The sequence below is a fragment of the Panicum virgatum genome, chromosome 1K, assembly GCF_016808335.1.
Source record: "Panicum virgatum strain AP13 chromosome 1K, P.virgatum_v5, whole genome shotgun sequence".
NCBI classification, from domain to species: Eukaryota; Viridiplantae; Streptophyta; class Magnoliopsida; order Poales; family Poaceae; genus Panicum; species Panicum virgatum.
Window position 1 is genome coordinate 55,295,357 of NC_053136.1, and position 10,404 is coordinate 55,305,760.

General features: G+C 48.7%; 2 protein-coding genes across 2 annotated transcripts; one reads left to right on the forward strand and one right to left on the reverse strand.

Moving 5' to 3' along the window:
- Window positions 1–501: 501 nt before the first annotated feature.
- On the forward strand, window positions 502–4,730 carry LOC120645862 (KIN14B-interacting protein At4g14310-like). The gene is made up of 3 exons (XM_039922589.1): window positions 502–2,521; window positions 3,102–3,724; window positions 4,031–4,730. The coding sequence occupies exons 1-3, from the start codon at window positions 593–595 to the stop codon at window positions 4,560–4,562; spliced, it is 3,084 nt and encodes a 1,027-aa protein (XP_039778523.1). The 5' UTR covers window positions 502–592; the 3' UTR covers window positions 4,563–4,730.
- A 70-nt stretch (window positions 4,731–4,800) lies between these two features.
- Window positions 4,801–10,101, reverse strand: LOC120645874 (phosphate transporter PHO1-2). Its single transcript, XM_039922596.1, has 15 exons — window positions 9,658–10,101; window positions 9,420–9,482; window positions 9,031–9,301; window positions 8,482–8,863; window positions 7,815–7,863; window positions 7,405–7,479; window positions 7,175–7,304; window positions 6,949–7,069; window positions 6,559–6,802; window positions 6,357–6,461; window positions 6,226–6,270; window positions 5,991–6,143; window positions 5,618–5,899; window positions 5,387–5,523; window positions 4,801–5,298 (listed from the first exon to the last, which is right to left on the reverse strand). The coding sequence occupies exons 3-15, from the start codon at window positions 9,122–9,124 to the stop codon at window positions 5,211–5,213; spliced, it is 1,905 nt and encodes a 634-aa protein (XP_039778530.1). The 5' UTR covers window positions 9,125–9,301; window positions 9,420–9,482; window positions 9,658–10,101; the 3' UTR covers window positions 4,801–5,210.
- Window positions 10,102–10,404: the final 303 nt, after the last annotated feature.

Sequence of the window (10,404 nt, forward strand, 5' to 3'; positions counted from 1 at the left end):
CTTTTTAAATTTTGAATTACTTGCTCACTTGCTGTAATGCTGTTACACATTTAATTTCAGCTACTGACTTCAGTTTTTCTCTTTGTAATTACAGTTTCAGCAGCAGAACAGCAAAGATATGGAGTGTGGGACAAGAATATGGAGTTTTGGACAGTTCAAACATCAAATCTCACTAAATAAGTGTCACCAAACTGACTATCATTGTGGTGTTCCTGCTTGCTATACAGTATATAAGTACATATACATGTACATATATGTCCTGGAATATATAGGATGACTATAGCGACGACTAGAACCGACTAGGGTCGACTAATCGACCTGATCGACGACTAGTCGCTTTATTGGTGCCATGGCGAATAGATTCGACTAGACGACATTATAACATTGCTTCGGGCCTACCTCGCGAACTCCAGGGTGCAGGGCACCACGGGCCCACAAAAAAGCTCCCGCCCGAACGAATTCGAAATTTGAAACGCCCCTTCCCCAAATCTCAAATCAGTCGACCATTCCCAAATCCAAATCAGAGCGACCTTTCCCCTTGTCTCGTCTCCCCGAATCCCCCCAAACCCTAGCCCTGCATCGCCACCCGGCCATGTCCTCCCGCCTCAAGGACCGCGGCGGCGGCGGCAAGGCCTCGGCCACGGCCGCGGCCTCGCGCCCGCTCACCCCCAAACCGTTCTCCATCTCTTCTTCCGCCCGGCGCACGACCGCGGCCGCCGCTGGCAAGGAGAACTCAGCGTCCAAGCCGATCAAGCCCACCTCCGCCGTGCGGTGGTCCACGTCGTCTCTCCCGCGGGCCAGTAGGATCCAGAGCTCGGTGGAGTCCTCCAAGCTCGTCTCCACCCTCAGGGCTTCCGTGCTGCCGGGGCGGGCTTCCATCGGGAAGGACCCCGTGGCGGACGCGGGCTTACGGCGGAGCGTGAGTGGTGGGATCAGGTCTTCTTCTGTAGAGAAAGGGAGGAGATCGGTAAGTGTTGTTGGATCTAGGGCCTCGGAGGCTAGGAGAGGGAGTGGTGGTGTTGGCAGTGATGACATTAGGAGGAGACCGGAGGGGTTTGATGCTAAGGCCAAGCGCTTGGATGGGATCGGCAGGAAAAGAGATGACCTTGATGCCAAAGCGAAGCAAACTGGTAAGATTGACAGGAAAAGGGAGAGCTTTGATGCAAAGACCAAGCAGATCGGTGGGAAAAGGGATAGCTTTGGTGTGAATATGTCGAAGCAATGTGATGAGATCAAAGGGAAAACCGAGATCACTGGTGCTAATATGCAGAAGCAAAGTGAAGAGATAGTTGGGAGAAGAGAGGACTTTGATATGAAAGCAAAGGCAGGTGAAGAAATCAGTAGGAAGAAAGAGGGGCTCAATATGAAATTGGTGAAGGAGATGCATGCCAAAAAAGCTGATTCGGGAGAAGCTTCTTCCAATGCTGCAGAACTTTGTCCTGCCCAGAAGGATGATGAGGAAGGCAATGGTTCGGTCATCCCAGTGTTCACTGTCCGTGTAGTGGACTCAATTGACGTTCGTGGCACAACGAGGGAGCAGCAAAAGAATAGTGAGGGGTGTAAGAAGCAGGAAGAAAAGGGCAAGTTAGCAGACACGATTAGAGTTTTTGAGAGAGCAGCTGCAGGTGGGGAAGGAAGGTCAGTTAAACCTGTGTCTGGTGTTAACAAGTACCCAAGCAAGCTTCATGAGAAACTAGCAGCGCTGGAAGGGAGGATTCAGAAGATTGCTACTGATATTAAGAAAACCAAAGAAATGCTTGATGAGAACAACCCAGATGAGCCAAAGCAGATCCTGTCAAATATTCAGAAGGAAATCACTTCCATTGAGAAGGCGATTTCTCATGTCAAGGATGATAATAAGATACAGCTAGGTACTGCAGATAGCAGTGAATGTGAGAGTTCTCATGCTGAAAGCGCTGCCAAATGTACTGTTGTGAAGCCAAGTGGCCTGAAGCATGCTGGAAAAGGGTTGAATACTGATGAACTGGAGGCAAGGTTCTTTCCACATCACAAATTGTTGAGGGATCGTAAATCTTCAACTTCTACTCACCAGGAGTCATCTGCGGATACAAAGGTTTGCCCTGGAAAAACAGGACTTGCTGCCCCTGCCCCTGATGTTGATGAGAATAGTATAACCATGGAGTTTCTTGCTTCTTTAGATGGTGAAGAAAATGACTTCTTCAAGGACCGCCGTGCTAAGAAAATGGAAAAGAACATGATATGTGAAGTAGCAGATGCTACCAGCAAGACATCGAGCCAAGGTAGCTCAAAGAATCCAGTTGGTCCCAATCATAAGGAGGAAATTGAATTACTTGCTTCAGAGAAGCTAGAAGAGTTTGATGAGCAAGAAAACAAGCCCTCCATGATGGTTCAGGAGGAAACAGAGGAGTCTTCCAATGACCAGCTATCAGGTATAGGAAACAAGTCTTCAACTGGCGGATGGTTTGTTTCACAGGGGGAAGCTGTTCTTCTTGCTCATGGTGATGGCACGTGCTCCTATTATGATATTGCAAACCATGAGGTATTTGGTTATTTACTGCTTTTGTTTGTTCTGTTTTATACGGTGCTAAATGTTGGCCTACAAAAAGGCGACATGTCCAGCAACTGAGTGTAGCAGATATGCGGATGTTACGGTGGTTTTGCGGGCACACAAGGAGGGATAGAGTACGGAACGAAGCTATTCGGGAAAGGGTAGGGGTGGCACCAATTGAGGAGAAACTTATCCAACATCGGTTGAGATGGTTTGGACATGTCCAACGGAGGCCTCCGGAGGTGCCGGTGCGTAGTGGGGTGCTAAAGCGTGTTGATAAGGTAAAGAGGGATAGAGGTAGACCTAAGCTGACTTGGGACGAGTCGGTTAAGAGAGACCTTAAAGATTGGGATATCTCTGAGGAGCTAGCTTTGGATAGGAGCGCTTGGAGACTAGCTATCAACGTGCCTCAACCATGACCTTTGTGTCTTTTGGGTTTCATCTCTAGCCTACCCCAACTCGCTTGGGACAAAAGGCTTTGTTGTTGTTGTTGTTTGTTCTGTTTTATCTTTTATGTACATTAATAAGGTAACCTGAGTGCTAACTACATTTATCTGTATTTGTGGTTCAGTTCAAATCTGAGTACAAGCCTCCCAGCATGGTATCAAATAATATGTGGGGCGATTGCTGGTTGATTCGTGCCCCAGGTGTAGATGGATGTTCTGGTAGATATGTTGTTGCTGCATCAGCTGGCAGTGCACTGGAGCCTGGGTTTTGCAGCTGGGATTACTATACCAGAGAGGTAAAAGCATTTCATATCGATGAGGAGGCTTCTCATGCGTTGGCTCCACCACCCAGGGCTGTTCTTGGGCCTCTCTCTAATTTAGGTTCATCGAGATCGAGCTCTGCGTTGTCAAATGGAGAAACACAGCAATGGTGGTATAAACCTTGTGGACCTCTCCTGCTTTCTACTGCTAGCAAGCAGAAGATGGTCACAGCCTATGATATCCGTGATGGTGATGTAGTGATGAAATGGGAAGTTAGCAATCCAGTGATGGGAATGGAATACTCCAGCCCACTGCAATGGCGTAGCAGGGGAAAGGTAGTAATTGCTGGGAGCGAGTCAATAGGGTTGTGGGATGTGAATTCGCTTAATCCACAACCCTTGTTGTCTGTTGCTTCTTCTAATAAGAAAGTGTACTGCCTTCATGTGAATAACACAGATGCTGAGGTGGGCAGCGGAGTGCGTCAAAGGTAAAGTAGTAAATCTTACATCACATGCATGCAATTGTGAAATGTTCCAGTATTAGTCGTATTCAAGATCCTGCCAAGTTTACCTACTCTTATGCTATTGACCAAATAAAATATTTTTATGTTTCTTTGGTAATTAGCAGCAGCAAATATCTTGTCCTGCCAAGTTTACCTACTCTTATGCTATTGACCAAATAAAATATTTTTTATGTTTCTTTTTTATGAATTATCTGAAAGAGATTTGTGAAAATCTCCTGACATCTGCATTGGTCAAATCATTTAAGACCGGCTTGTGGTTTGTTTTTGCAGGGTTAGTTCGTCTGAGGTGGAAGGAAATGATGGTGTTTTTAGTACACAGGAAAGTGTTAATGTATTTGATTTTCGGGTACCTGCTGGCATTGGTCTTAAAATAGCAAGACATGGTGGTACAGCAAACTCAATCTTCTCACGTGGAGATTCAGTATTTATTGGTAGCTCAGAAGGACGACTGCAAATAAAAGGGGGGTTGAGATCACGAATTCAGCAATACTCGTTGAGAAAGGGGAAGCTTGTTGCTACGTATGAGTTACCAGAATTCAATGCTCATTTCCATCACTCAGCGATAACTCAAGTATGGGGCAACTCGAACCTTGTCTTGGCTGCATGTGGTATGGGGCTGTTTGCCTTCGACGCATATAAGGAAGACATGCAGCCAACTTACAGCTTTGACCGTGGAAACACAATTGGAGTGAGAGAAACTATTGGCCCTGATGATTTGTACTGTCCTACATTTGATTACTCATCATCAAGGGTTCTTCTTGTCTCAAGAGACCGTCCTGCATACTGGAGGTACATGTCATAGGCTCGTAGCTATCTATTTATCATTTATTTGTGTTCAGTGTGGGTCTTGTAATATATGTACTTTATTTATGGTTCACTTCTGGTGTCACTTACTGTGGCAAGCATCTTGCTTTCACAGTTTCACTGTACTAGCAATATTATCTAGTTTTTACCCCTGTGATTGTTTTCACTCTGCTGTGCCTTCGTTTTATCATTTGCCTTGCATGTTTTTATGTGCTTCCTGGGCACCCAGTTGTAACTTGTATTTACAGAATCATTGTTCAAATTATGCTTGACACCCAGGAGTTTACAATTCGATACATACGTAGCTTAACGAATGACAAAGTTAAGATCTTGTTAGCCGATTAACACAGGACACTCTTCAATCGACCAATAAGGAATCCACCCAATCTTTCTGACCACAATGCCTCATGTTTCTATGCCCTGACACCCTCATCAGAATGCCCTGACACTCTTCAATCGTCTGAGCTTATTCCATCTTAAATCTGCAACGTCATGGTCTTGTGCAGTTATGCTCTCTGTTTACTTTATTATCCCTCAGACACCAGTTGTAGAACAAGCATTAACTGGGGCAGTGTATTTGTTCTTGGAGCTCTTCCCCTAAATTCCCTTTATACTGGGAGCATGATGGCAAGTTCTTTTGTCTTTGTCAATCAGTTTCAAGTTCGCGGAATGGTAATGGGACAGTCTTCACTGCTCTGAACTTTCCAGCGTTGTTTAAATGTTCATGCTCCAGCCTGCAGTTCGATTCAGCATACATCAGGTTATACTGAAACATACTAACTTAGAACTAAGATTGCACCTCTATACTTGTTTTTCAATTACCTGTAGAAGTTCCAATGTCCTCGTCGTATAATTTCGAGTGAGGCGAGTGAGAAATCCAGCAAGCGAGACTCTATCTGTCCAAGATGGAGTTTCATTACACTCTGGGCCCAGGCTAGACGTAGTGCAAGGTTGAGCATCTGTGTTTTAAGGGTGTTAGTGCCACTGAACTTGGCAATTGGGATTTCCTGAGTCAGCTGTAGTATTGAAAATTAGGCAAACAAGGTATAGTACCATGGAAACATAGTAGATCGACTTTTTCTTCAGGATGAGCTGATCCCGAAGCCATAAGTTCTTAGATTTGGGGTTTAAGAAACCCCAGTCCATGACAAAGTCCCAGTAGAGCTGGTAAATGGTGGCGCCTGAGGATGAAATGACTACCATCCACATCCAGAGTGGTGTCGGAGTTGCAGCGTACTTGAACCTCACAGCAGCTGCAACCATTGCTGATACGTACTTGCCAGCATTAGCAAGTTGGTTGATGTCATGACCTTCTTCCAGGTACCTCCTTAAACACTATAACAGATATCGGCATTCCATTAAGTTTGACTAAATCTGAAGAAAGTGACAACAGCATTACACTGCTCACATGTAGATTTGATTATACCTGCATTGCTCTCCAGTAGTAAGGTAGGAAGGAAATCACATAGGCCAGGTGTGTGTATTGTGGGCTGCTGGTGCAAGTCTCGTATGCGTGATTCCTAAAGGTTCCAGCCATGAAGTAGCATGCTGCGAATTCCATGTGTCTCAGTAATGGGATCTGGAAGACAGAACCAGTTAAACGGATAAGAACCTGCACTGTAAGGCTCAATGAAATTTGTAGCATGAGGTTCAGAATTTACCTGGCTGGTTAGCTGGTCAGCCATAAAGAAATCAGCCATCAGAACCTGCATGGCAACGCAGCCTGCTCATCAGATGGATGCATGTTTCCAACTTTCTGTGAACTGCGGGAAGGAACTCCGGGGTCCCTTACCTTGTAGAATGGTGAGAATATGATGTTGCGCATGACACGCATGAAGCAGTAGCGCGTCGAGCGGTAGAATATGTTGAATGGGCAGAACAGAACCCCCGTTGACAGCTGAAAACAAAGACCAAAGGGTGTTGGAGAACTGAAATCAGTACATATCTTTGGCACCACAACACTTATCCTTTTCCCTATGGCTTGTGTTTCTTACAACTAGGAGTGCCCCAGGCAGTGCGTCGGTGTAGGTTGCGCCGGCATTCCTGAGGAACAGGTTGATGACCAGTGCCGCAACGACGGTGCACATGATGGATGCCGACATGAGGAAGGCGTCCCTGTGCGTCAGTGCGGTGCTGGAGGAGAAATCGAAGATGAAGTTGTGGTTGATCCTGGTGCTCTTCCACATGAAGAGGTTGCAGCCGTACAGGAAAACGTGCAGGCTGATGAGTGCGAACATGCTGCAGGAGCAAAGGCCGAAACTATGTTACTTAAGGTAAAAAAAAAGCATCCTTGTTTTATCATGAAACCGTACAAGGATGTTATCTGAAAGTTATCATTCATGCATGATCAGAAAAGCCTGTGTGAAGTTAGCTTCAGAAATGACCTGAAAACATGGTAGACTATGTCCATGTAGGTTGGGCTTCCGGTAGAGGAGAAAATGCCGGCGACATGGGCTAGGACTGAATATATGATGAACAGCGACACAAATGTGCCTGTGAACAGACCTGAAAACACAAGGAACAGCGAGGTCAGCATACATATGGACAACTAAGCATTTGGTGTCTGAGATTAAGAGGACGATCGATTCGATCTTCGAGGAGGCTACTCGCCTACAAGGAAGGTGATCATATGGGTGTTCCTGGGCTGCTGCGGCTTGAGGTACTTCATGGCCACCTTCCTGTCGTTGCCGGCGAAGTGCCTCAAGAAGATGCACTCCACCTCGTCCGCGAGCTGAAGCACCTGTGCTCAGGATTTCACCACATGTTAATTGTTGCTCGACCAGTTCGTCTCCTTGGGATAGGTGTAGCGTGCTCGTCAGAGGGGATTCAGGGGATTGTACCTTGTCGGAGCTGCTGAATGGCGACCTCTTCACCTTCTCTGAGAACTTGTCCGTGGCTTGCTGCTGCTCAGACACCTGGGATTCAGAGCATTTCTCGTCACTTGTAGATAGCGAAACACATATAGTGTGTATATCTGAATTATTCGTACAAATCGTGCCGAGTTACTAAAATAGATAACTTATGAAGATTTATGAAAAAAATGTTTCAACTTGCAGCACTTTTTTTTTGTAATACATGATGAGGGCCTATATTCCTCTGCGTGTTTTGATAACTTTTTAAATGTACCAGTTCATTTTATTCTGTCCTACTGTCGTCTTGTCTAGTCTCTTCCCTCCTCTAGTCCATCCACTTCGAAAAAGCACGTATATGCTGCCTATAGCTAGTTGAGAAGTAGTGGTAGACAGTATACCTTGACGAATTTCTTCAATATTTTGGTGAAAGCCTTTACATTGAGAGAGCTGCATCCATCCATCCACACAGATATGCCACACAAAACAAAGGTAAAGGCGACTAATCAATCCATCACCACCGCACAACAAAAGTCTCACGATTAACAACAGCAGAAAAGGACAGGTCTAAATAAAATAAACTACTATTGTTTAGATAGCTTAGTATAATTTCTTTTTTATAAAAAAAACAACTAGTTGGTGTCGCCCTCCTAGGTTAGTGCATGGCTCCTACGTGATGCTGGCCTCCATCCATGCAAACTGGCTGAAATTTGAAGTCTTCTAATAGCAACTACTGTGTCCACGTGCAGAGGCAACGTGCCTGTTATATGTGGATTGATGCACGGATACAGAGTATCTCATCAGTCATCAGAAGCAGAGCTTTACCACTCAGTCTGCATCGTGCCGATGAACAGAGCAGGTGGTTTGTGTGATCAAAACAGATTGTGAGTACTGCCGTAGGAAGGCAAGGCAAGATTAGATGAGCATGCAACTGTCGTGACGGCATTAATTCTTGCAGTCGTTGCAGCCACTAGTATAAATGGCAACCGATCGATCGTGAATTCGTGATGTAGTACTAGTAGACTAGTACGTAGTAGCTAATAAGCATGTGTACTAGCTAGTAGATACCTGAACTTCTTGAGGAGCTCGAGGCCCCGGTAGAGCGCGAGGAAGGCGTCGCGGATGTTCTTCTCGGCGTGCTGGAGCTTCTTGCGGTGGACGAAGGCGGCGGCGGGGTCGGCGCCGTCCTTGCGGAGCACGTTGACGAGCTCCTCCCACACCTTGAGCGCCGCCCGGCCGGGGCTCGTCGGCGGGATGTCGATCCGCACCGTCGCCGGCAGCTGCAGCAGCGCGGCCCGCCCCATGAGCTGCTTCCCGCTGCCGTCCTTCTTCGCCTTGGCGAGCCCGCCGCCGACGAAGCTGACGCCGTTGCGCTCCAGCGCCGCCATCACCTCCTCCGCCACGGCCGCGCCCTCCGCCACCCGCGCCTGCTGCAGCTCCACGCTCCCATCTGCGGCCGGCCGGTCGTCGGCGTCAGTCACGTGCGCCTCATGCATGCAAAGCAAAGGCCCAGCAGAGCAGACCATGGGGCGGTGGGTGGGTGGGGTTCATGTGCCCGCACCTAGCTTTGCCGCCCGTGGAGATGAGATGAGATGAGATCAGAGATCGAGCACCTACCCGACATGGACTGCGGCGAGGCGAGGCCGGAGGAGAGGAGGTGGCGGCCGCTGGACCCGTTGACGGACGGCGAGAGCTCGAGCGAGGGCGGCATGGAGGCGGCGCGGCCGCGGCGGGCCGCGTGGTCGGCGAGGATGCGCTTGACGTCGGCGAGGATGCGGAGCTGCTCGATGAGCGCGTCGCCGCGCGCCAGCAGCTCCGCCTCCTGCGTGGCGTAGAACTCGTCCACCTTGTCCAGCTCCTCGTCCGCCTTCTCCAGGAACTCTTGCTCCTGCGTGCGCAATCATGCATGTGAATTGCCTGCCGATTAATTAATAAGCTACTCCTAACTACAAACGGATTAATTAAGTAATTAATTGTACTCTGCAGCAGGGGGCATGCAGGCATACATGCTTGTCCGTGGATCACACGAGCTCCCCTGAATCCGACTCCAAGCTCTCCTCCTCGCCCTCCTGTACGTTCGCATCGTGTATATACGCGCGTCAGAAATACTGGCCTGGGTGGGCGACGCCGCCGAGCGCGCCGTATGTACGTACACCTACGGCTATACGGCCCAAACAAGAGGGACGAGATGAGGAGGCGCGAGGGACACGGTACACAGGCACACAGCTAGAATAGAACACGTACTGGTGAAGCCGCCGGCGCATGATGAGCCGCGGCGGCGAAGCGGACGGGGTGAGGGACCGAGAAGCCATAGCTGTTTCCGGCGCCGGCGGCGAGCAGCGGCGGCGGCGGGTCGGCGTCGCGGCGGGCGATCTTGATCCTCTTGATGAGCTTCTTGAGGCTCTTGTAGTCGACGAAGGCGGCCTTCCACTCGGGGATGATGCTGGCCTCGTACTCCCGCGAGAACTTCACCATCCTCCGCAACCGCCGCCACCTGCCGGCACTGCCGTATATATGCTGCAATTGCGAGCTAGGGGGAGCGGAGGATCGGAGCTGATAATTTACATGTGGTGTGGCTGATCGAATCGAACGGAAGGGAGCGCGGCGCCGGAGGGACAGGGACAGGCGGACAGGGGGCAGGGGTGGTGGCGGAAGCAACCCTGCCTGCTTATATAGATGGATGGCGTCCTCAACTCGCCAGGCTCTGCATGCTCTCGTATTTATGCTTGTGCTCGCTCGCTTGCCTCTAGTGGATGCGTGTGCTCGCTCGCTTGCCTCTAGTGGAGATCGAGCTTGCAGCAGTTCATGCTTGTGTTGTTTAATTTGCACAATGCATATATATAACCATATAAATACATATATAGTAACTCCTGGATCATCGGGGCTGTTGGTTGGGTTCCGTTTCGCCTTGTGGCCGGTGGCTTTTCTTGGCCCGATGGAGAAAAGATATTAAAGGCGCGTCGCTTTCGCCCCGCCTCTTTCCGGCGAAAA

What these genes read in the sequence shown, in the direction of transcription:
- LOC120645862 (XM_039922589.1), top strand. Translation starts at nt 593, where the DNA reads ATGTCCTCCCGCCTCAAGGACCGCGGCGGCGGCGGCAAGGCCTCGGCC. An exon ending in ATGATATTGCAAACCATGAG is followed by an intron (nt 2,522 to 3,101) that starts GTATTTGGTTAT and finishes TTTGTGGTTCAG; the next exon opens with TTCAAATCTGAGTACAAGCC. An exon ending in GGCAGCGGAGTGCGTCAAAG is followed by an intron (nt 3,725 to 4,030) that starts GTAAAGTAGTAA and finishes TTGTTTTTGCAG; the next exon opens with GGTTAGTTCGTCTGAGGTGG.
- LOC120645874 (XM_039922596.1), bottom strand. Translation starts at nt 9,124, where the DNA reads ATGCCGCCCTCGCTCGAGCTCTCGCCGTCCGTCAACGGGTCCAGCGGC. An exon ending in CATTCAGCAGCTCCGACAAG is followed by an intron (nt 7,305 to 7,404) that starts GTACAATCCCCT and finishes TCCTGAGCACAG; the next exon opens with GTGCTTCAGCTCGCGGACGA. An exon ending in CTGACCAGCTAACCAGCCAG is followed by an intron (nt 6,144 to 6,225) that starts GTAAATTCTGAA and finishes TCTGTCTTCCAG; the next exon opens with ATCCCATTACTGAGACACAT.